The sequence below is a fragment of the Arvicanthis niloticus genome, chromosome 3 (genome assembly GCF_011762505.2).
Source record: "Arvicanthis niloticus isolate mArvNil1 chromosome 3, mArvNil1.pat.X, whole genome shotgun sequence".
NCBI lineage: Eukaryota > Metazoa > Chordata > Mammalia > Rodentia > Muridae > Arvicanthis > Arvicanthis niloticus.
Window position 1 is genome coordinate 23,384,104 of NC_047660.1, and position 26,135 is coordinate 23,410,238.

Sequence of the window (26,135 nt, forward strand, 5' to 3'; positions counted from 1 at the left end):
ATACCAGGAATAAATATTCCTCCTGATGTCTCAGATACAGATCTTAATGGACCAGGAGGAAAGAAGAGGAAACTTGAGAAGTAGATCCATCAACAGAAAACTTCAAAGACTGGTTGCTTTGACAACAGCAACAAAATTGAAAGCACACTTACATGCTCCTGTGTGATAGCTACTTTTAAATACATTTCAATAATTTTAGGGAATTTGCATTTTTATTGAGTTGCTGACTGAATCTATCTTATTGTGCTTCTGCAACAACAAAAATTATGCAGAAAAATTCATTGGAATATCCATCACTTAAATGGTGACAATAACAACGTCAGAGATCTGTGATGATCATTTAATGGAGTATTCATCTTCTCATTGAGGAACAGATTAATATTATCTAAGTACTTTAATATCAAAAACAACCTGTCAATTTCTGAGGAAAATAACGTTTTAGAAGCAAAGAACAAGCCTTTCTGAATCTTCAGCTGTCAGTGTTTGGCATTTAATCTTTTTGCCATTTTAATTTGCCTACTTACATTGAGTTCATATATTTTGAAAAGACTCCAGTACTTTACCAGTGGTCCTCAAACAGTTATGAATGTTTCAGGATTATAGGAAAATAAGACCTGGAGTACCTTGATTTGAACACTGTGATTTTTGTTGTTTCTAATCTAACAATCTTTGTTGCCGATATTTTTCCCCAACAAGGCATTACAGAGAAAGAAGAAAGGTGGTATTTTAAATGTCTGCTTACTTACAAAAACAGATAATGGCTTATGAATTGTGATTATATCCAATTATATAGGTGAGGAGGGATTATAGTAAAGCCATATTAAAAGGAACAAATGAAGTCTCATTTCGTATGCCAGATTGCACTTGTTTTACAAATTTCAGATTAATGATTACATTGGTATTTAGGAATACTTTCACATTCAACTTTGCTTACTCCATTTCCAGTCAAGTAGACTAGTTCTATACAGTAAAAATGGGCTGAGAAATCCCTGTTACTATGGAAGACATCTCTATGTAAGGACAGAACTTGATGTATCTAAAATAAGATAGTCTTACAAAATGTTTGGTCCAAATAAAATGGATCAGTGCCTGCGACTAGAGCAGGAGGCTGCCACCCTGTTTGTAAAGGCCACAGTTATCAGATGTGGCTGAACTCAAGCTGTCATTGTACTTTATAAGCATCTAGACAATACATAAACAAGTATGGTTATAGTCTTGAAAAAGAATCATGTAAGATACAAACTTCAATTTTATGTATAATGTAGATTTTGCTGTTGAGTTGGGCATGTAGCATACAGCTTAGTGGTGTAACTGTTGCCTAGTATATAATAGACTTGGATTTGATCTGACTATTGCAAAACACAAGATAGCTTTTTACCACGTGCTGGAAGGATGGCTCAGCAGTTAAGAGCAAGCACTGGCTACTATTCTTCCAGAGAATCTTGAGTTTGATTCTTAGCACCGGCATGATGGCTGCTAGCCAGCTATAACTCTGGTTTCAGGAGTTTCAATACATGCTGTTCTCAGTTGGTTTTCCACATTAATTTTTTGAAACAGGATTTTTCACTGAACTTGGGAGCTCGTTATTTCAGCTAGACCTGTTAGAATCAACAAGTTTCCACTCTTCTAATGCTGGGGTCATAGCCACACACATTGGCCGTCGTCTAGGTTCTGGGCATCTAAACTCATTTTCATGCATTTACAGAAAGCACTTGATCATTTCCCCAGCCCATGTCTGTTATCATTCTAGTTGTCTAGAGTGATGTTAATAAGGAATACAGGCTTCAATCTCAATTGAGCAGATTATGATCAAAAACCTATATTTCCCAAAGCCTTGAGGCTTTAAAATGTTTTCTCTAGTGCTAGTTATGGAACTTAACAGATTTAAAACGTGGGGAGCCTCCCAGTATCCAGGCTGTGCTTCTCCATATTTGAAAGGATGAAGGTACTCTAAAAACAACAACAAAAAAACCCAGCATCTATGCTGAATGTGTTAAAACACTTTTTATTATTCACCCAGTAACTACTATTTTCATTGTATTTATGTTGTAGTAGATATTAGAATTTGAGTGGACTTAATGTATATGCAAAAATGTGCATACCTTATATGCAAAGACTGCCATTTAGGGACATTAGTATCCACTGACTGTTATTATTTTGATCCCTTAGTGGTCCTAGAACTAGTTCCTGTTAGAATTGAGGATGACTGGATTGCACTGAAACTAAAAAAGCAGCCAGATAAGAAAATACCTTTGACCTTCACATCTAGAGGACTGAAACAAGACTCAAAGTAAAGTGAAAGCTAAGGCTACATTGTGATAAGATCTGAAAACAAATTCAAAAGAGCCCCTTTAGGACTGCTATTCCTGTTCAACAGATGAAGTCCAGATCAACGATGGAGACAAGTTATTTGAGCCTAGGTTGTGGTTACTACTTTAGAAAACTGATGGGTAGCCTGGGAGGCTGCTTCTCTTACACTCAGAAATCATAGAGAATAGTTGTTTTCAGATAAACATATTCAACTGGCTAGTCAACTTCCAGTGTTGTATATTTCACAACATTGGTCAGTGTTAGTGGAGCACAGGTGAGGAGGTCATAGGCAGAGAGTGTGTGTGTGTGTGTGTGTGTGTGTGTAAGTTAGCAATAAACACACCAAGGATGGAATACCATACAGAACAAGGAAGAAAATGACAGAATGGTAATAAATCTTTATTTTCTAGGACTAATGAAATCATTTTGAGTATGCAGTTTTTAATAAAGTACAAAAATAGTTTTTGATGTTCTCAAGCACATTATATCCATCTTTTTCTAATACAGATTTTTAAAATGTATTTTATTAAGCTATTTTCCCAATCGTTTCTTCATAGTTCTAAGCTCAACAGGAATTCTACTGTCTCCCAGTGATTCTGATTCTCCCGTGTTCTGTTCATCTCCCTACCAAGCCTAGGAATGGCAGGAATGGCGGTACATACTACTGTGGCATCCCATATTCACCCCTACTCGTGGCAGCATATAGGATGGTGCCCAGTAGCATCTTCCTGCATTTTCAGAACAAAGTAATTTCCCCAAAGAAGTGAAGTTTTAGGGAGTCCATTTTACTTTTTACTTTCGTGAGTTTTATAGCTCAAGATTTCTTTCACATAGTTTCTTGTAAAATAATATAGTGCATTCAGTTTTAACATTTTTTCTCAAGTTCCAAGAACTGGTAAATTCAAGACTACCATTCAAAGTCTTAAGAAGCCGTTCACTGACCCTGTAGGACAGGGGAAAGCCATGAGATCTGCTATAACTTTTTGTTAAACAAACCACTCAAAGCAAATATAAAAATATTTATTGATTTTAAAAAATAAACGTATAATTTAACAACTTGGAGCTTCTGGTCCTGTCACCAATTTCCTTTGCAGCTTTTCACATTAAGGAGGGAAGTAGGCATATTAGGTGAAGCAGGTACCCCATCACCATCGCAGTAACTCGCAGCCCTTTATAAACAGCTAAGGGCTACTGAGCGGCAGTCTTGGGTCTTGAGACTCTACGGGCTGCTACACTGAGATACACTTGTAGTTTTCATCCAGCACCTCTGCACTGTATGATTTTGCTGTGAAAAAAGAAAAGAACATCTCTTTAATTTAGGACCATTCAAAAATATAACTTACAGGAACTGTTTTTAAAATCTACATGCCGATTTCCTGGTTTGAAAGGCAGAGTAAAGCAAAGTTTTTGTTTGTTTTCAGTCAAGTGTTCTACTGAGCTAAATACAGCCTTAGCCCAAAAAGATTGTATTTTAATATTCTGTTTCAAAAGAATCTCTCCCTTAGGTTTACAGGGATAACTGAAGAGAGCTATATTATCATAATCAATTTTGTTAGAAATTTGATACTACGTATAACAAAGCAAAATGAAAAGGAAAAATAAGATCGATTTCTTACTGAACATTACTGGGAGAGAGATTTTGTTGCAGAGTTGATGTTTATACTGTATAATAAACTATTTAGCAAGAGATTGTCCTGTCTAGTTCCTACAAGGATGGGCTTCAAATGTGAATATATAGTTGTAATGATCAGAACAAGGGTCATGAAATGTCTACACCAGAAGTACGCTGTATTAGTACAAATATTTGACAAATCTAAAATATCTTTTTCTTTTACTTAGAACAATCAAAATCTTTAATGGGCTGCTGAGTGTTAAGAGGGGGATCCGTTCAGTAAGGAGAAGAGAGGATGAATATTAGCAACATGCATGATAAACATGTAACAGTGATATAAGGAGACCATTACTGTTATGACCACACGAAGTCTTTATAAATGCTTTTACCTACATAGATAATCAATCGTACTAGTTTCCTCTCTAATAGTAATTATTTTTTGTTTAGGTTTGAGCTATTTGAAATGTTTCAAAGACAGCAGTTTCTGCCTTTCCTATTTCCCCATGGATATAACTTGACATGCTGTTTAGGGTTTAGTTAGTTCTCCCACTCCAGGTCTCATTTAGTAAATATTACAGATATTTTTATCAAGCTGTGTTTTCCATACCGTTATGTTATTAACTTGAGATTTCATTTCTACTTCAAAGGACTGTGTGACATTCTCTTTGCAGTAGCTTTCTGTCCCAACAGTATCAGTGATATTACTTCCACAAGTCTGTGTGTTATAGCCACTGTCCATCTGGAATGAAATGAAAAACGAAACACCTTATAAGATTGCAAACTCACATTTATTTTATAGTTTACATGAAATAGTTTAAGAAATGCAAAGGCTAAGTGAGCATATAGTATAATTCACTATATCAGAACAATATAATTAATAGTGATCACTGTGAAGAACTTTAATACTATAATCTTAAGGCTTTACACAAAATTGCTTTTCACTTTAATACCATGGAAATTTTAGTATCACAGAAAGCAAATGTAATCTCTTTAGCATCAGTAGACAAGTTACCAAGTGCTTTTCTTTTTTGTTCTTCTAGGATTATGTCCAAAATGAAAATAAACACTGCCATTAGTTTCCCCTTCCAGCTTGTTTCCCTAGCTCATCTCTAAATGGATTGCTTATACAGTTTCTCTGCTGTTTGGAGTATTCAAAAATAACACAAAAGCTGAATAATACTCATACCCAGTTGTTCATAATGGTACATTATAAGAAAAAAAAATTTTTTGAGGGGGGAGGCAGTTTCGAGACAGGGTTTCTTTGTGTAGCCCTGGCTGTCCTGGAACTCACTCTGTAGACCAGGCTGGCCTCAAACTCAGAAATCTGCCTGCCTCTGCCTCCCAAGTGCTGGGATTAAAGGTGTGTGCCACCACTGCTCAGCTAAATTTGTTATGTTTTAAAACACACTGGCTTGCCACAAGAGAGAAAGGGATTGGTACACTTTTAGTACGTATTCCCCCCTTATCATGGAGGATCCCGGCAAAGATACTCCAGGCCATGCCTGAAACTACAGATAATACCACACAAAACTATGTCTCTTATGTTTTTCCTACCTACACATACTGTGATAAGATTTAGCTTACAAATTAGGTACAGTAAAAGTTCAATATTAAGAGCAGAACAGCTAGAGCCAATTTGTTTAACACTAGTCCTGTTTGGCTGTAAATTTTGCCTTAGATTCCAGAGTGCTGGGATTGGAGGAGGCATGTGCCACTATGCCCAAATTAAAAGTATGTTTATAGAAGTTATGGGATATGGCCTCAAAATATTTTAGTACTGCTTTTCCACTTCAAGGAAAAATTCTCTGGCTCCTCTTTGGCATAAGCGAATGGCCAGAATCATGATTTTAGTGCTTTTCAGTCAACATTAAGTTTGTAAAAAGCTCTATGAATACCAGTTACGTGTGAACTAGTAGTCAGTCGGATAACTGAGATTGCTGTGTGATAAAGGTGTGAGTAGTACAGTGTAAGAGTGTTAGTCAAAGCATGGTGTGACACCCTGGACATCCTGGTGAGGGGCAGCTCTGTGTATTATCAGAACCAAAATAGCATGCATTTTGAAGCAAAGTGAATATTTTAAAATTGAAACAATTTTGGACCACAGGTATCTAAAACCACAGAAAGCAGAACTATTGGGGGGGGGGGGGGGTCTACTGTAGTGTAAAAAACATTTACTGAATGCCCAGTCTTATGTGGCACTGGAATGCCATTTTTTTTGTCTGTCCTTTCAACATCTCTGTTAGTTTTTAAGTGAGAAAGCTAAGGTTCAGAAAGGTTAGCTTAGTGTCATACAGTAATGAGATGAGAGTCAAAGGCTTACAACTGAGGGTTCACTTCACTTTAACTACATAAGGCTAAGAGCCAAACAAAAGCAACCCCCCACCCCCCACACACACTGCACTGACCTAGTCCTTCACCTTTCCTTACACATTAGGAGCACACAAGTCTGTTTTCTCTGTTGCCCTCATGAACATCTTGAACAGCCTATATAGCCATTCTAGTACTCATGATCCCAAGAAAAAGTTTATGTCCATTTGCTGGCTAGTGGAAGTCACACTTCATTAACACAAAACCCTTGTAAAGAGTAAAATTAAACGGTATATCACAAGGGTAATCCCTAGTGCTGGTACATTCGATAGACATTTGATCAAGTATAAATATCTGATTGCTTATAAGAGTCTTCCTTTTAATATTTATCACTGCCATATAAGTGGCTCATAACTCAGTTCTAATACACACTACCATCAAGGCCAAAGTAATCCAACAGTACAGGAGAACAAGGCACACAGGGAGCCTGTCTTACTTCCTAGTAAGAGTAACAGCCACGTGCAGATAGTGGCTGATCTTACTGTCCCCAGACCACTATCAACGTCAGAACCAGTGGTGTGCCAGACAGACACAGGGAATTTACTCAGCCTCTGACGCACAGCTTTCTTGAAAACTTGGGAATGTATGATTCTATGGAAAAATGTTTACTGTTTTCAAGTATATAAACCGTTATACATAAAAGTGCTCTAAGGTTTCTTTTTCTCCTAAACCACATTAAGGAAAATCAGAAGTACCCAAGTTTTAGAGTGCACTACTCTGCTAGAAACGGCCTTCTACTGGCAGCAGGTCCCTAGGGTAGTGACTCCTGAGAGGGAGGCTGAACAGCGATCTGCACAAACAGCAGCCTGGTGTCTTTTCTGCTCATCATTTACAATGACAAGTAGACAGTGGTTAATAGGAATATTAAATATGAGTAATATAAATCCTGGTTTCGGTTGGCAATTTTGCTTTAGAATAGACTTTTTTTCAGACAGGTTCGCACTATGGCCTGGAACTTGCTCCCTTTGACATCACAACAATTTGCCTTCTTCTGACTCCCAAGTACTAGCCTTAAAAGCCTGCACCATCATGCTCAGAAGTCCTGGTACTTTTTTTTTCTTTTTTCTTTTGTTTTTTTTCGAGAGAGGGTTTCTCTGTGTAGCCCTGGCTGTCCTGGAACTCCCTCTGTAGACCAGGCTGGCCTCGAACTCAGAAATCCGCCTGCCTCTGCCTCCCAAGTGCTGGGATTAAAGGCATGCGCCACCACCGCCCAGCATCCTGGTACTTTTAAAATAATCAAATAGAGTCAGCACATTTAGTCTTCTATCATTCTCACAGTGGAAATCCACCCAGAGTCCAACTCTAAACTATTAAAAACCCTTACCTGGATAGTACTGCTTTCACAGGGCAGAACACTGCTTTCTGCAAGAGGCGACATGCACATATGAGAGTTTTCAATACTGAAGGCAATGCCACTCGCAAAATCAGTCATGGGGGAATGGCCATTATCCACTGGCTCTTTTATCCACATGCTTTCACCTCCTGTGTCGATTGGATCGACCATATCCACAGTGTCGTTTTCCCTCTCACTTTCCACATCCTCCAGCGACGCTCGCTCTTTCTCAGAAGTACTAGACTGACTCTGTGTAATGGACATGGCAGTGACAACTGAAGGCTCCCCACAAGCCAGAGTCTCACAGTTCAACTGCTGAAGGGGAGCTGGCACAGCATCTGTGCCTAGTGCAGCGACATCTGTGGAAGAAACGTCTTCTTCATCTTCACTGGGAGCCTCAAGAGTAAAAGGTACCCGAATCAGAGAGGACAAATACTGAGGACCACCTCTGAGTCTCCGAGGAGACCAGTTTTTAATTGGTGAGCAGCCATCTATATACGGACTCCTGATGCTCGGATTAGCAATCCCAGTCGAATTTGCTTCAGGAGAGTGAAATGTAAACTTCCTGTGTTCTGAAGGAGTGGAGGGAAAATCATATCACAAAACCACAAAAACCAGAAAAGTCATTTTTAAATGGTAATCACATTTCATGCCAGAAAAAAAGATGGATTCCTATAACAGCTGTGCTTACTGAAATGAAATTTTAGTGTTAAGAATAACAGAAAAGGCCAGTGTATACCTCAATAAATTCAAGCCCAAAAATTGTTTCTATTTCTCTTTGCAACTTTTAACTAAAATGTTTTATTTCTTCATAATTTATACTGTATTATACCAAAGCTGTTTATATACAAAGAAGATCCCTAACAAGTTGGCTTTTGGACAACTTAACAACGGTACTAGGCAAATGTGTAAAAATTGTGTTGTTATTATATAAAATACTTATAATAAATGATACCTAAAGGCAAACAAAATCTGGAAAACATTATTTAAATAATAAAAAGCGTAACAATATTTAAAATGATAAAAATGCTTCCGCTTAATATTGTTTACAATGAAAACTCAGTTGATACAACCTTTTATGATAAAGTAGTACAATTCATTAAAATCCTTAAAAATCTGGGCAGAGGATCCACACAGCTCTGGAGCAGAGCACTTGCCTCGTATGTATGAGACCTGAGTTCAATCGCTAGCACATCAAGGGAGAAAAAAGAGCCTTCGAAACATTTGACCCTTCTGATGAAATTTTACTTTTGGGAAATTAACCTGGGCGGTTTTAGTAAGACAAAACCAAAAGTGAGACAGGTAGAGGGATACATGTATGAAATTGTTCAAGAGCAGGTTTTCCAGGTAACAATTTATTTGAGTGACCTGTGAAAATACCTGTAATAAACCATGCAAAACAAATGTGTTTATCAACACATCTATATTTATGTTTATACACATATGTACAAAAAGCAAGTTTTTAATATTCCAAATGTTTAATATGAATCGATTTCATAGTTATATAAAAATATTAACTTTTGGGAGGGTGGTCCGGGAGGAGGGTAAAGACTAGACTGTAAAAAAATGAAAGTTAAAAAAAAATTTAACCTTTTGGAAATTGGTAATTTTTTTTTTCGAAGAGCACATACATATATTTATTTTAAAAACCTTAACTGGCCACTGGGGATTCAGCTCAGAGGTAGCAAGCACAAGGACCTGGGTTTAGTCCCCAACTCTTTTAAAAAACCAAAAACCTAAAAGCCAAAAAGAGTTTTTTGTATTACTATAATAAACCAGCACGAGCAAAAAAGCCACAAAACCTTAACTGAGTATGTTCCAGGACTTGAATATTTGATTGTCAAAATCTGTTTCTGTAAGAAGGCACATGAAAACCAACCTATCTCTAAAACTGCCATCTCTCTGGTAGAGTGAAGCAACAGTGATTATCAAAATAACTAGACTAGGAAAGTTTCCTGAAAAGCCTAGACTCTGAGGGTGAATTACCTTCCACCCTTTTTTGTAGTGCTAGGGACTGAACATACACATTATACAGCACAGACAAGTATGCTACACTGAACTATATCACCAGTCTTTTTTTTAATATGGCATTTTTTTATATAATGATAGACTGTTTATGAAGTTAAGAGTGGTTCTATATATATGAGGAACCTGACATTCTACTCTATTCTATTTTATATAACAGTCTTTCTTTTTGATATTGTAATTATACAATTTCCCCCATTCCCAGTCCTTTTTACAAACACAAACACACACACACACACACACGCACAGGCACACACACACATGCACACACACACACACACAACGTTTTAGGGCTCACCACATTAGCGTGTCTATTGGTGTTGTCCTTGTTTAGGACGTGTTTAGGCAGCCATGATGGGGAGACTTCACGGGTATTGCTTCTGACATTTCTAGGACCCATAGTCTAACAACACAGCAGACGCCCTATTTCTCAGGCACGCCTCTCTTCCTGTTTTTGAGTCAGAGGCTTTGTCTTAAGCCACTGTTCTACTACTATTAAGAAACACCATGACTACAGCAACTCTTACAGAAGAAAACATTCGATTAGGGGCTTGTTTCCAGGTTCAGAGGGTTAGTCTGTTATCACCATGGTGGTGCACATAGTGACGGAGCAGGACACCCACATCCTGATCAGCAGGCCCAGAGAGAGACTGGACCTGGCATAGGCTTTTGAACCTCCATCAAGACCACAACTCCGAATCTTGGTTCTCTCAAAGAATTCCACTCCCTATGACTAAGCATTCAAATATAAGCGCCTATGAGGGCCATTCTTACTCAAACCACAGCAGCCTGACTAGGTAGCTCAGGCTAGCCATGAAGCTAAGTATCCCCAGGGTGGCCTTGAATTTATAACAAGTACTGGCATTTATAGCATAAGCTACCACATTTGACTTACACTGCTCATTTTATTTAAAAAAAAAAAAAACCTGTTTCTACAAGTTAATACCAAAGTGCTCATTTATAGCTGTTAAAAGAGCCTTTTTTTGTTCTGTTTGTTTTTGTTTTTTGAGACAGGGTTACTCTGTGTAGCCCTGGCTGTCCTGGAACTTACTCTGGAGACCAGGCTAGCTTCGAGCTAAGAAATCCGCCTGCCTTTGCCTCTCAGCCTCTCAAGTGCTGGGATTACAGGCGTGCGCCACCACTGCCCGGCCTAAAAGAGACTTTTTAACAACAAATTTGGACAGTGTAAATTTTAGCTCTGTATGTTATGTTATTCTGAGAAATACCTGAGAGCGGTGTCTTTCCTACTTGCAGTGCAATTGGTGAGAAAGTAGGTGAAGAAACCACCGATGGGCTGGCAGTGATGCTCCCCAAACTGTATTTTTTTGCACTGTTCTGAATGGGGCTGGAAGAAAACTGTCCCTGTGATAAAAAATAAAATTAAAAAATATAAATCAAATCAGTAATCAGTGGCTCTATTTAATTTCTCTTTGTCATGGTTACACTGCATGTTCTCTGCCACCTTCACAACATGCTTATAAATGAGGAGTTCACAAGAGCCAACAACAAAAGGCACCCTGCAACAGAGATAAGACTCCTGAAGAATTCTTGAAATAAAATTTCAACACAAAATGAATTAGGTTCAAAAAACTCATTCATATCAAGTAGCTGTCTACGAAAATATCTCTTAATTGACTCCACCAATGCTAATCCAGTTGTTCAATCTTTTAACACTGCTAATCTTTTGTTAATTCAGTAAGAAACGCAGGCTGTGATTCCTTGAGACAGTTTGTTCACCTCTCTACCTCTAAATACAAAACTGAAGTCTGCTGGAGTCATACATACAAACTGAGAAAATGCACAGTACCTGAGGGTAATACTCTTGGATGTGACTTAAGTCTTTACATCCATACATATCTAGGACACACTAACCAGCCACTTTCTATGGCACGTGCCATCTGCACAGGGTTTCTACACTTTAATGGAGACAAATCCATTGGGTAAAACACCTCAAGAGATCCTCGGGCAGTGCTGGGAGGACTTCTGGGAGAAGCTGAAGGCAAGGAGTCAGAGATGCTCCCATTCACATCTAAGAAGAGCTTTCTTCTGAGAGATGAAGAACTGAGGTTCCCAGGAGATTGGTCCACAAAGTCATCTGCTCTAAAATAGTCTCCTATATTTACCAATAACAAAAAGAAACCTGGTCATTGCAAGAAGTAACTACACTTGTAGCACCCGACTGTTTAAAAAGTCATAAAACATGTTTGAAATTCTTTCAATACACGTGTGTATAATGCTTAAAATGATACTCTTTAATTTTGGAGTGTTTCATTATTTATTTGCTGTTGTTACTGTTTTAAGTCAAGGCCTTACTATGGAACCCAGGTTGGCCTTGAACTTGCGGCGATCCACCCGTCTCACCTGCTGACTGCCAGGAGTGTGCCTCTATGCCTGACTTGTTATCAGTATTGTTGGGAGCCGACTTTAGTAGAAAGCGGCTAGATCAACTTTGCAGCCATCTGGAACCATATACCCTGATGAAAGACTTGGTTGTCAAAAGCCTATAACAGCTGAAGCACACTCTGATAAATATATTGTTTATCCCACATAGCTTGTTTTGCTGTTTAGTGACCTCAGCTGTATGGTGCACGTGGTAAAGTGTTTTCACCTGTGTTCTCCTGCTTGTGTATATAAATACCTCAGAATTCCCTTCAATAGGGGAGACTTGAGGGAGACTTGAGAAAATAGAAGAGACTAAATCACACCCTGTCTTGTCTCCATTCTTCGCGTCTCTTGCCCCAAGAGCCCCACACTCTCTCTTGACCAGAGCACTAAGCCCCCAAAGCGTTGAGACAAAAGTGTTGAGGCAAAATGTGGGCCTCAACACAGTATTGTACCAGCACCATTAAAATGCTTATCATCTGCTACCCACAGTAACGTTCACCATGATAAAACACTCATTCAGGTCACGGTCAGGAAACAGTAAAATCTGGGACAGTTTCCTGTTTAATGTCAACACTACCGTTCACAAAAAGCCAACAAAATGAAAAGCTATGGTTTAAGTTAGGAAATACTCAAGTCATACAGTGTTTACCTAATATGGCTTCCAAATTAAAATCCACAGGAAGAGACAGCAGAGTCTGACAGGCAGCTGAAAATAAGCAAAGAAATTGGAAGTATGCACACACCCAAGTATGTGGAGGCCACGGCACGGGCTGTGCGCGTGCCTGCCAACCAGCCCTCTCCCCAGCATGCTCCAGGGAAGAGGACCAGTCTGCTGGTTCTCTATTCCATGCCAGACACTGTCCCCGGCTTCATTTCCCACAGCTTCCAATCAGAGCTAATGGCAGACGGCATTCCCAGCCTGTGAGACTTGTACTTGGACAATGCTGGACAAGACAACAGCAGACACTAGGGGACTTCTCATATTAACACATCTGTGTTTTCTTTCCCAAACCAGAAATCAATTCACAATTCATATATTCTACACAAGAAAGCAACACGATTGCTATTTTTCTAAAGCGTGGCTGAATACAATCTGTTCTAACGTAACTATTTTTAAGTCAGTTCTCTTATGGCTAATTCACAAAACAGTCACTTAATTTGAAATGAATGGTACAACATGAACTCTGTTTACGTTAAATGTAGCTTAATACGGAACCCGCTGCTTTGTGGAGTCTGCTCATACCTACCATTGCATTTCTGAGAAGGAAGACTCGGCTTTTTCCCAACAGGAGAGACACTATTACTATTTAGGCCTGTAAAATATTTTAAATATATTAAATATATTTATCTAATTCAGGGTTACATTTTCCAGAATAAAACACTACACACTATAGCCTTTCATATTTTAAGGATAAATATCTAAATTTATAATTTTAGTGTGTTTCTGTTGGATTATTTAACAAAGGAAAATAAAAATAAAAGATTACTATAACAAATAAGAAGGTACCATATAATTATTAGTTTTTAATGACAGGTAATTATATGTGGTTTTGGTATACAATTAATGTTTTGATCTGTATATACATTGTTGAATGAGCACATAAGGCCAATATATCTCAAACAGGCTGTGTCATTTAATTTTCCTAAAATGGGTTTAGATAAACTCAGTTAAAATAATAGATTATTTTGTCAAAGAAAAAAAACCTGACATGTGATAAATAAAACTATACTCAATTTTATCAGAGTCAACAATACATATTGCATGCTGGTACACGCCTTCAATCCCAGAACTTGGGAGGCAGAGACAAGAGGATCAGGACAGCCAGAGCTGCAGAGACCCTGTCTGGAAAAAAAAAAAAAGTTCATGTTTTAATTGTTATTTTATTTTAAGATTTATTTTATGTATATAGCACACTGTCGATGTCTTCAGACACACCAGAAGAGGGCATTGGATCCCATTACAGATGGTTGTGAGCCACCATGTGGTTGCTGGGAACTGAACTCAAGACCTTCTGGAAGAGCAGTCAGTGCTGTTAACTGCTGAGCCATCTCTCCAGCCCAAGTTCATGTTGTTAAATCTTCGATTTTATAACTTAACAATCACTAGATCCAGTACAGAACCAAGTTGACCAATCCTGAGAAGAGTAAATGAGTGGGCCAAAGACTGAATGAAGGTTACTTGTTGAATACTGTCACAATGGGCACAATAAAGACTGTTGGATTTTGATGCTTCCTTCTGCCAAAACCACAGATGATTTTAGAATGAAGTCCAAACAACTTAATATTAGACTCCCAAACCCCTCGGAGCGTCGGCTGCCATCTGTTTTACTGCTGTTCTCACTGGGGTGAGCAAACACGACGTGAAGAACCTTACAAGAGGAAAGACTCTAGTGCACACTTCATCACAGCGGTACACAAGGCAGGGGAAAGGAGACAGAGGGGTAGGGACAAGAGACTCCCAAGGACTTGCCCCAGTGACCCACTTCCTCTAGGGCCCCATCCACCTCCTAAAGTTTCCAGATTCTCTTAAAACCAACTGGGAGGTCACTGTCTGGGAACTAAGCATCATGGTACACTTTCCTCCCATTCTTCTGTACCAAACCCAATGGAGGCAACAGAGAATAGCCCTGTCATGTACAATGTGTGCTAGACATGCAACAGATGCTATCTCTTGGATCTAGAATGTCTCCCGATGGCTCACGTGTTAATAATGGCTTTAGTCTCAGCTTAGTGCTATTTAGAAATGTCTATGCTTTAAGGTGTGGGGTTTCACTTAAAGGGCTTACTAGCCAGTAAGGTAGACCCTTGAAGGGGACAGAGGGTCCACAGTCTCCCTCCTTCCTCTTTTCAATACCTGGCCATAATTAGAACAAGTTCCCTGCATCAAGCACTCCTACCATGATGCACTGTGCTGCTATAGACCCAAAGCAGAAAGACCAATCATCTGAGGCCTGAAACCTCCAAATCGAAGCCAAAATAAAGCTCCAATTTATCTGCCATGCACAGGCTCCGGGTTTGATGCCCAGCACGGCATTCCCTAGGTATGATGACAGTAACCTCTGAGTTCAATAAGTATAGACAGAACAGAAGAGAATGAAAGGAAGGAAAAAAGGAGGGGAAGAGAGGGGGACATTCTACAAAGGGAAGCTTCCTCTTTATTATTCTGAACATGAAGTAAGTCTAACTCTCTTTGAAGGACACACTGTCTCTGTCCTCCAAGTGTGATGAAAACATCTTCAAACATACACCTATGCAACCACACATATGAATATAGCTTTACAAAGCTACTTTGGAACAGACTCTTTCCGTTTAACTGCTTGCAATGGGTGCAGGAGTGTGATGTCCTGGAAGCTAGTCCCACGGTGTTACCTGAGGCAGCCCGGCCCTGTAGAGCATCTCTTGATGCTAATTACTCTTGATGCTACATTCCACGACAACAACGAGCTGGTCTCCTTTAGAAAGACTGTCTTTTCTGCTTGTTTCTGATACTGCCTCACTTCAGCAAAAACCTTTCTCATAACAAAATTACTACTAAAAACTAAGATTATATGAAGGGATAATCATCTGCAAGAAAATCTAATACTAAAAAATGGGAATGGGGAGAGGCTAGTAGTTACCAAAACGTCACTACAGACTTTCAAAGTTGTGAGGATAATTCTCTAGCTTAATTCTTTCATTTTCCAAACAGAAAGGCAGAATCAACAAAGACTGAATACTAATGAGTACTCTTCTGGTCAACAGTATCTGGACAGCCACAATCCAGGCCTCCAGTTCCTATCCCATGCCAATTTTAGTCTGTAATGGCTGACAATAATATGATATGAGACACCTGGCTTTAATCCAGGCTTTATCATCTATCACTCTTACCATCTCAGTAACTCTAATACGTGCTCAAATCTTCCTGACATGATGTGTACTCAGCAGTAGCAGGGGCCAATGACTGCCCTACCCCCACTGTGAGAAATTCCTGAAAACACAGAGCACCACCCTTGTAGAGAAGGTGCTTACCCCGTCACTTACTGAACGTAAGGCATGCCCGCCTTACACTAAGAGCACACCTATGCTAGACAGTGGTCAAAACAAATGACAGAGCAAATACAAGACACCCACTGCCTGTGGGATTGCTGGCTTGCCCTTCACATGCTTGGTGCAATTCACGGATGAACAGTTCTGCTGTATATCCCACCCCCAAATCTTCCTGTCACCAACCTTCCTCTGTCTGTGTAAAACCTCAGCAAATCATCAAAGAAACCAAGTGACCTGAGGATCTTATATAAAATACTAACCTTCAAACATCACTGAAAATGGCATTCATGATTCAACTCTTTATTTAAAGCCAACTATTAACACTTATGAAGTCAACACAGGCATCCTTAGAATTAGTACTCAGAATGGTCATTAAAAATGCTGAAGAAAATAGAAAAAAAAATCAACAAAAGAAAGCCCAAACATATTTCAATTAAGTTTTGATATTTACCTGAAAAGGAGTTAATCTTATCACACAGAGATTTAATTTGAAGCAGCCTCCTAACCAAAGCCTGCAAATGGGTACGGCACTGTGTTTCCCCGGAGACATGGTTTTGGATGCATGGTGAATGCTCACATTGACTTAGTCCCTGGCTTTTGTACTCACATTTACTGGGATGAAGCTCTGAAGGCTGTTTCCCATCATGATCAGTCCAGGGAGAGGGCACAATGACATCTTTAGTAAAAAACTAGAAAAATTCAAGTTGTACAATTAGGCTTAAACTCCCCACAAATGGGAAAAAAAGTACCTTCATTATTTTTAAATAACCATCAAGGGTGCCATATATGCTAACTTGGTAATTTTAAAATGTTAATATTCAATGCAACTGACCAAAGTTAACGGGGGAAGAAATGTAAAGTACACATAGAGAGAAGTCTTCATACTTTAGATCAACCATTTAAGTTTGAAACTTACAAAATAAGCTAAGGATATTATTCACTGGCAAATTACTTTTGCTTTCTCTGCCGATTTGTTTTGGGGCTGGTGACAAATTTAAGATTAGAAGCAATAAACGGAGATAAATGTGCACATGTAAGTAAATGGTGTGCTGGCCTAGCCTGTGCTGCCTCTCAAGATCTGATTCTAAATTTTCAGGAATTCGGATAACTGCTGTTAAAGCCAATACTATAAGTAAAAGTATATAAATTTACAGTTAAATAAACTACACTAAATCAATCATTCAAAACAAATTACTTACACATTTTACATTTGCCCATATCTATGTTTTTGAGGCTAATTACACCTTGGGTATATATGTGGTGGAATTTGTCTCATTGTGGTGTATGCATGGCAACCGTAGTCTTCCCATCCAGTGATACATTAGTAGCTGAAGTTGGCTATCGTTTGAGTATTTACAGTATGGGTAGCAGCAATCACTGAAAACATACTAGGTTTACAAAGAGAGAGTCAGCTGATACTAATGTACCTGTGTCCCAAGCTATTCTACTCAAATGAACAAAACCCATCTATCTACATCTATACTTATCTATGTACGGATTTCTCTATCATCCATCTTCTGTCTGTTTGTCTGTCTGTCTGTCTGTCTGTCTGTCTATAGCTGCTATAGTTTTTTGTTCCTACTGCAGTATTTCCTTTTCCCTTTTTTTCCAGGGGATAATGTTTTCTTTTTACTTTTAGACACTCTTAGAGGATAAAAGCTAACTCCTCAACTAAAGCTGGGATGAGTCTGTAAGGAAATCAGGTGAAACAAAAGGGAATGGGAACGAGTTAACGCTGTAGGAAAGTACAGAGAAACTGGAAAAAACCGATAAACTTAACAAGTGTCACTCACGCTTACACGTACACTCAACATTAACTAGAACCCAACTATGGTGCATTTAAAATAACAAGTAGAGCACAGACACTTGAAAGTTTGGTAATGTTCAGTATCACAAAAGCAAAGAAGCAAGCAGGGGTATCCCGGACAAGGAGCAGAGATGCTCTGGCCTCTTAGGGAGGCAACAGGGTACCGCCCACCCAGGCTGAAAATCCACAGAGCCTCCAGCTTACCAGTCCACTGCAAGAAACACATACAGACCACACGCTGTAATAATGAGCAGAACATCTATCACCAAGGCATTATTTATGCACTTACAAAAATACAAAAATCTGTATGGGTGATTATTTGTAAAAATCTAAGAAAGATCAAGAAAAAAAATAAAAATAAGATGCAAGTTGAAATGAGAATGAACCTGTCTAGCATATTTAAAGGGTGTACGATATTGTAGATATAAAATTATTCCCAACTACACGGGAAAAGCTGCAGTAATTTCCTTCAGAGACTGATAAAGACAGCTTTTGTTCTCTCTTTATATTTGACAGGTTTGCTTTTGACATGTATATATAAAATATACTCTGCATATGATATACCAAATCCTGACTTCCACTCCAATTTTATTCCCCGATGTTTTACCTGTTGAACTTCCCATGAAACAACTCCCAGGATTCTAAAACAAGAAGATATTTTCCAAAGAACAAAAATAATAATAATAATAATAATAATAATAATAATAATAATAATAAAAAATAAAAAAAAGAAGAAAACACACACACAAAAAAAAGAAGATATTTTCCAAAATGTTGGAAAACTCTACTTGAGATATTTAGCTGGGGAAGAGTAACAGTGGAAATTTAAAACTAGATATAAAGAGGAAAACAAGGTTTGTCAGGATTAAGCATTACACCATTTTCTAAATCAAGGTTGTAATCTGAAGTATAAGGGACAGAAAACTTATGTTAGAAAAATCAAGCAGGGGCCAGTCACCTGACTCCAGAACAGGCCATTAATGCAAATCTTTTGGGGTACAAAAAAGCCAGTGTAGTTAAGTAGAGACCCAAGGGCAAACAGGAAAGCTCAAAAGTGCTGCTCTGACATAAATCCTTTCTGAGGTAAGAATTAGGTAATCTTTATACTAGTTTAGAATTAAGGCATTTTATGAAATACATTCTAAATCCTTAAGGATTAACAACAAAAGACAAAATTATTGTGTATGGAAACTACTCAGCTTCCTTTACATATACTCCAACCGGAATCAGAAGCTTGTGTTCACCAGTCTTCTGAAAGCACAGGGAAGACAAACTCTGACAGGCCTTGAGCATGGAATGATGGCCAGAGAACAGTGCCCCAAACCAGACTGACCTAGGCCGAGAAGCGCTAAGCCCGTGACTCCCAGGAGCACTAAGAGAACTATTGAGACAGTGAAAACTAAGGGCCTTGGAAAGAGCTCAGAATGATGCAGGAATAGATGCGGAGGGGAGCGCTGAGGACCAGAGGGGAGCACTGAGGACCAGAGGGGAGCACTGAGGACCAGAGGGGAGCACTGAGGACCAGAGGGGTGCTCTGACAGTGAAGGATTTCAAGTCTTCCTAAAGGAGAGGGCACACATGCAGAATTCATTGTTGGCTGGCTTAATGATCATAACAGTGTTCAGTTACCTCTTCAATGGCTTTTTGTCTTTTGTCTTCCACATCTTTATCTATTCTATACAGAGATAAAGAAGAAAAATAACCAGGCCATTATTTAACCTTATTGAACATTAAAAAATAATAACCTTTCAAAGAAATAATTTTCCTTCATTGAAAACTGACAACCATTAAACTCATTGTAAAAGAAAAACTTGTGTCTTATAGCATTTCGCTCATGGAGGTTTCTGACATTCACAGTAGCTGTCATGCTTATTTTCCTCTCAGTAGAACCCTGGATGGAAGAAAACTTTCTTTTAAAAGGATTGTGCTGATATATCCAAGGTCCTACCAATAATATAATTTAATAAAGTGCTTTTAAATGACAGAAATGAAGTATTTTGTTTGATAGAAAACTAACAACTGTCCAAATTCTCTTTTTTTCAATTATAGCAAATTCATTATAGTGGTAATTTTAGGGTAAATTTAATTTAGAAAGAAAATTAAGAATCTACTGTTCTGAATAGATAAGCAAAAATATTAATTCTAAAATATACTAACAATAAAAAATTTTGTTCAAATTACTAACTTTTTTGTTCTAATAAAATACAGAATTACAACACAAATTTTTCTGCTATGAAATTTAGTATAAAATGTCGGGTCCCAAGCACAGGGCATGACTTGCCAAGGATGTGGCAATTAGCCTTGTAAGACCACTTTTTTATCTTGTGCTAGGAAAGAATGGTTGAAATCCATCCATAAATTGATAAATAATATTTAAAAAATAATTTTAAGTTAATTTCCTCAGTAACTAACTGTTCATATACATAGCTGTTCCTGCTTTAAAAAAAAAAAAGAAAGAAAGAAAGAAAAGAAAAAGGAAGCCTGTATGAGGGTGTGTGCATTTCAGAAATTAAAGTTAAATGAATTTTTCAAGTCAGGGAATTATGACAAAATAAACTATGATGATCCGCATGTCTTAGCATGTGTGACAGGCCCTGAGTCTAACAACTGAGTTGCCTTCATTATCATGGCCATATGATAACCATGTCAAAATAACTGTTTATTCATTAATCTAGCTTTAGCCCATCCCAAATCTTTCTGCAACTTCACCAGAGGGGCTCGAGCCTGAAAATATTCAGCTAATTATTAGAACCAGGTAATTGCTGGATCTGAAAACTCCACGGAGGCGGACAGGGCAAAGCACCATGTCTAGCATACCATGGCATACCACATATGCGCACAGGTGGTAGGTGCTCTGAGTCCTGATGTTTTCCCTTATCCTGATCACCTGCGTGAGCCACACACACCACAGGAAGGACTGGGGGCCCTGGTTTGTTAAGGAGAGGTGTTAGCAGCCATTGCTTGTTTCCAAGCATGAATCGATACAATCTGTGGAGAGTGTGTTCACTTCCTTTGGTAGAAGTCTTACAAGCATTCAGTGAACTACATCAGTAAACTAACATTAGAGCAGATTCCCACTTTCCTCCTATATAGCATATCCACCTACTCAAATATACTAAAATTCTCTCTCTAAACTCAGCCAGATAACACACCCCTATTTTTGTAAAATATGCTGCAACTGTGGGCTACTTGTCCAGTTAGGTTTTCAGGGCAGGAGTAATGTGCAGTGCCTCAGAGCTCAAGAAGTGTCCACGGATGACACCACAGTTGTCTGAACTCAATATGCTGAAGAGATAAGGCAAAAAACAGAGTATATATTTTACAAGGAACAAAAAAAATTATTCATATATTCATTTGACTTTTTTTTTTGGGGGGGGGGTTTCAAGACAGGGTTTCTCTGTATAGTCCTGGCTGTCCTGGAACTTACTCTGTAGACCAGGCCTGCCTCTGCCTCCCAAGCACTGGGATTAAAGGCATGAGTTACCACTGCCCAGCTTGACTTATTTTTTAATCTTCCCTATAGAAAGTATTACTTAAACTTTAAAATCCCACATGTTTTCTCTTCAGCCTATTCCCCTTTGTATAAGACTTCAGGTGAGTATTGATTATGGGTGAGTGGATCAGGACACCAAGCAGAGAGAAACGGAGTAGAAAGGCAGGCAAGTGATTGGAAGGGCATCTCAACAGATGCATCTTTCTATGACTGAAGCCAAAGAGGAAAAGATCCAATTGCTTTGGACTAACAATGCACCTATCTTATGACAGAAAATTAAACACTGAAAAGCCATGTATTTGATTCTTTTTCAAATATTAAAAAAAAATAGACTATAAACCTTGCTCAGCCATTATTAGAGAAGTTTCGTCCTGAAGCAGATGAGAACAAATACCCATAGTTAGACATTATGCAGAGAACTTGGAACACTCAGCATAGCATAAATGGGATGTCTCCATCACATCCCTCTCTCAGGGCTCAGGGAACACTGCAGAAGAGGAGGCAAAAAGAGTATAAGAGCGCCAGCGCTGGGCAGTGGTGGCACACGCCTTTAATCTCAGCACTTGGGAGGCAGAGGCAGGCGGATTTCTTAGCTCAAGGCCACCCTAGTCTACAGAGTGAGTTCCAGGACAGCCAGGGCTATACAGAGAAACCCTGTCTTGAAAAAAAAAAAAAACCAAAAAACAAAAACACAAACAAAACAAAACAAAAAAGAGCCAGAGGAGATGGAGCACACCAAGGAGACAAACCCCTCTATATCAACACGAGCAAAGCTCATATGAATTCAAGATGAAGCAGCATGCATGAGCCTGCGTGGGTCTGCACCAGTTCTTCTGTGTATAGGTTATGGCTTCCAGGTTGGACCAAGTGGGTCTCTGATTCTTGTGCTTTCTCTTGTGCTCTTTTCCTTATGTTTGCTTTATCCAACCCCAACATGTAAGTTTTGTCTCACCATATTATATTAATATACTATATTATATTATCATCTCTTAGAAGCCTGTTTGTTTTCTAAAGAGAATGGAAAGGGAGTGAAATCAGATGAGAGGGGAGGTGGGGAGAAACTGGAAAGAATAGAAGGAGAAACCATAATTAGGATATATTATGTGAGAGAAAAAAAACTACTTGCAATAAAAGAAAAGAAAAAAGAAAAAAATCAGACTATAAGACAAACATTCTTTAAACTATAAATAATGCTTCTTAGCAATGTGTTAATTAAAAACCTACCTCTGGTCCACTAGCAAAGTGCAAGCTCTCACTATATTGAGCATCACTGAACAGCACAAGTCTGAGGCACAGTAGAGATTGAAAAATACATAGTCCATCAGCAAAGATGTGCAGACTACATAGGTGGCACGCAGAATTAAAGGAAAGAGAATTTGTGGGCCCACAAAATGGCTCAGCAGGTAAAAGCACCTGTCATGTACACCCCCCTACCTAAAATCAACCTCTGGACTCCAAAGTGGAATGAGAGACCAACTCCAAAATGCTGTCCTCTGAGCTCCACACCCACTCCATGGCATATGTGCTCGCACACTCAGATACTGTGTGTGTACTCACAGATCTTTTAAAGGGAACTGTGATTCCTCGATGAACTGCGGTAAAGCTGAAGGATGCCTAACGCTGCTGTCAACAAATACTGCTGCATTCAGTGTGTTTTAACTTGTTAGGTTTTAGACTTCCCCGGGCAGGCAGCAACTGAAATGAATCTTGTTTTATTCTTAGACATCAACCCAAATATCAGAAAGACAACTATGGAGAAAGGTACACATGTTAAAGAGCTTTTCCAGCCAACCAAGCTGTAGGGAGGCAGGAGTGTTTTGAATCAAGGGTGAAGGGGGCGAAGGGGAGACAGGTGGTATGTGTATGCATGTGTCGGTTGTACAAGAAACGAGTTTCTATACAGACTGCAATTCTAAGTCAAGGCCTCTTTCCACATATAATTCTCTAAACTTAAAAAGGAAAAAAAATCCACATTATTTTTTTTTCTTTGTTGATCTATATATACATATAAATAATAGGCTTTTAGAAATTCTAAGTTTTTCTTTACTTAACAGTCTGTTATTATACTCAAGAAGGAGAAAGGAAAACTTACCGAGAAAGACTTAGGTAGGAAGCCTGGCGATGAATCTCCTCTGGGTCTATTTCTATAGGATTTATTACAGCCAGCTGATCAATAGACCACCTAAATTTCCCTGGAGTCTTAATAAAATAAATATACATATAAAATCAAACTAAAGCAGTTTACCAAAATGATACCCAATGTTACCTTCAAAACTGTAGATGGCTATGACATAAACTTATACTTTTGAAGCTTATACTTTCAAATCCGAGTTCAATTACTCTAGATTAAATGGCAAATGGTAACCAAGTCACACCAAGTCAACCTGCTGCACACTCTCTCTTAAAACACCAACACCTTCTGAGTAATTTTAAGAATGGCACAATACTCTAAAAAGCAGAGCAACAAGGTATAGAAATAAGATTAGCACTCAGGAGGGAGAAACCATGCCCATGGTTAATTTACCAAAGGCTGAAGACCTTTATCGTCAGTGAGAATAAAATCTTAGCTATACAAGTAGCTCCAACAGCTCCTGAAATAACTGATCCTCAAAATATTTAATATCATCTACGGTTTCTCCATATGCAACTATTCAGCTGATCCCAAACCTTACTCAAATCTAAAACTGTAACTACGAATATCCTCAGAGGGAGGTGGGCAAGATGTCATGATTTTTGGCTTTGAAGTTTAATTACAATTTAACCGATGCTAGGTAGTGGTGCGTGCCTTTAGTTCCAGCCAACCCTCTGGAGGAAGAGGCAGGAGGATCTCTGTGAGTTTCAGGCCAGCCTGGTCTAGAGAGCTTGTTCCAGGACAGCCAAGGCTAGACAAGGAAACTCTGTCTGGAAAAACCAAAACCAACCAAACCCAATTTAATTGAAAGCATTTGTGTGTGTGTGTACAGAATAGAGTTTATTCAGGGCACGGGGAGGGGAGTTAAGAGGGTAGCAGAGGCAGGTAGAGGCAATGGGGAGGTGGGGGGTGGGGGGAAGAAGAGAAGTAGAGGCCAGCCATGAGTTCCTGGAGAGAGGGGGAATGAAAGGGGGAAGGGTCGAGGAAACAGGGGGGGGGCAAGAAGGCAAGAGATCAAGAGAGAGCAAGAGAGTAAAAGGAAAGCATTCTTTTACTATTGTGTACTTATCTATGTCCGTGTTTTTGTGTGTGGGGGGGTGCGCGACTGTGCGTGTGTGCACACTCATGCATATGCACACTAGGATGCTGGTGACCAATCTCAGGTATTATCCCTCTTGGTTTTTGAGACAGGGTCTTCACTGGCATTGATATATCCAATTAGTAATCTAGGCTGGCTGGGCAGGGAGCTTCAAGGACTGCCCTGTAATTACCTCCCCTGCAGTAGGAGGACAAACAGCCATTATTCCTGGCTTTGTGAGGTAGATGTCCACCTATATGCAAAGAGTGCTCAGATCATGTTTGCTGAAAGAACCATTAAAAGATTAGGTGCCATCTTCTTCCTGTATTTACACTTAAAATTATTTGTAGTTACTTTCACTTAAAAATCACTTGTAAACACTAGGCAAGAAAAAACTTACTGGTAGTTTTGTGGACTTAAAGACAGAAGGACTAGCAAGGGTTTGTTCATGGAGATTAGAATAATCACTAGGACTTTCAAAGGGATTTAAAACAGGGATCTTTCCTGGAGTTTCTGGTGTTATTTGCATTTTTAATTCGCTGACATCTCCCATAGCCCAGGAAGCAAGCTAAAAAAAATCAGAAGTATGCATATTAAAATTATTGAGTATCATAGATATTAATCTTGACAAAAACACATTAAACATCACACAAAGACTTTACTCCAAATCGAAACCTCTTGGGGTTAGTTTATAGTTTACAAAGGAAAACCAATCCTGTACGTTTTCTCAGATAATCCCAAAACTAACCTTGGGAGCTGGGGAAGGTAAGGCATTGCTGCAATCATTTTTTCAGAGGAAGCAACACATGCACGGAAGTTAAGTGGCATATATGAAAGAGCCAACCAGTTATGAGTGAGCTCTGGTCCAATCTGATTACACTAAAAACAAGTACCTTTCCAACCAAACGACTTCTAGTTGTCGTTTTTCTTTATTCATCATTTCAGGACTAAACAGTATGAACATCCTTCGATGTTCATCCAAGTAATTCCATACAGAACTGCACTTATTACTACTGGCAAGTTAGTCCTCGCTTGAGCAGGGTGATTGATTGACAGGGTGGATCCAGGTGGGAATTTAAACTACTTTTCCTTTAGACCACGCCCCCTCCAGGATCCAAAGGCAGGCTGCATTCCTTCCAAAGAGGATTACAGCCAGAAGGAAAAAAAAAGAAGAAGAAGAAAACAATTTACTTTTGGAAGATCAAAGTTGAGCGGGCTCCCTCTGTAACTGCAGAGACGTCACTTCCAGCGACCATTCAGTTTCCAGGCGCCCCTCTCTCTGCTCCCCTCCAGACCTAGGTGAGCGCACAGGCACGTCTGGAGCCAGGAGACCAGAGCGGTCCAACTCGAGACAGGAGTCCAGGCCTGCGGCCACGGAGGACGTACCTACATTCGTGGGTAACGTGGAAGTTCTAGCTTCTCCCGCAGAGCCCACGGCAGGCGCCGACTCTTTAACTCCCTCCGTGCTCTCCGGCCAACCAGGGCGCGGGGCGGGGAGAGGCCACCGGCCAATCGCGTCTCACCGCCGTCCGCGAACCAGCCAATGGTGTCGAGGCGGTGGGGTGAAT

At 39.2% G+C, this 26,135-nt stretch overlaps 2 protein-coding genes across 4 annotated transcripts in view; one reads left to right on the forward strand and one right to left on the reverse strand.

The window, feature by feature from the left end:
- Dis3 (DIS3 exosome endoribonuclease and 3''-5'' exoribonuclease) overlaps positions 1 to 3,997 on the forward strand; it is a 30,302-nt gene extending 26,305 nt beyond the window's left edge. For all 3 annotated transcript variants that reach the window (XM_034498290.2, XM_034498288.2, XM_034498289.2), the window contains one exon: positions 1 to 3,997. In XM_034498290.2, the coding sequence (XP_034354181.1) occupies positions 1 to 84 (84 nt within the window). In that variant the 3' untranslated portion in view covers positions 85 to 3,997.
- Bora (BORA aurora kinase A activator) lies at positions 3,315 to 26,060 on the reverse strand. Its single transcript, XM_034498291.2, has 12 exons — positions 25,759 to 26,060; positions 24,968 to 25,135; positions 23,451 to 23,557; positions 19,495 to 19,540; positions 16,666 to 16,747; positions 13,280 to 13,345; positions 12,682 to 12,738; positions 11,597 to 11,760; positions 10,874 to 11,009; positions 7,614 to 8,194; positions 4,530 to 4,661; positions 3,315 to 3,595 (listed from the first exon to the last, which is right to left on the reverse strand). The coding sequence occupies exons 2-12, from the start codon at positions 25,118 to 25,120 to the stop codon at positions 3,530 to 3,532; spliced, it is 1,590 nt and encodes a 529-aa protein (XP_034354182.1). The 5' UTR covers positions 25,121 to 25,135; positions 25,759 to 26,060; the 3' UTR covers positions 3,315 to 3,529.
- Positions 26,061 to 26,135: the final 75 nt, after the last annotated feature.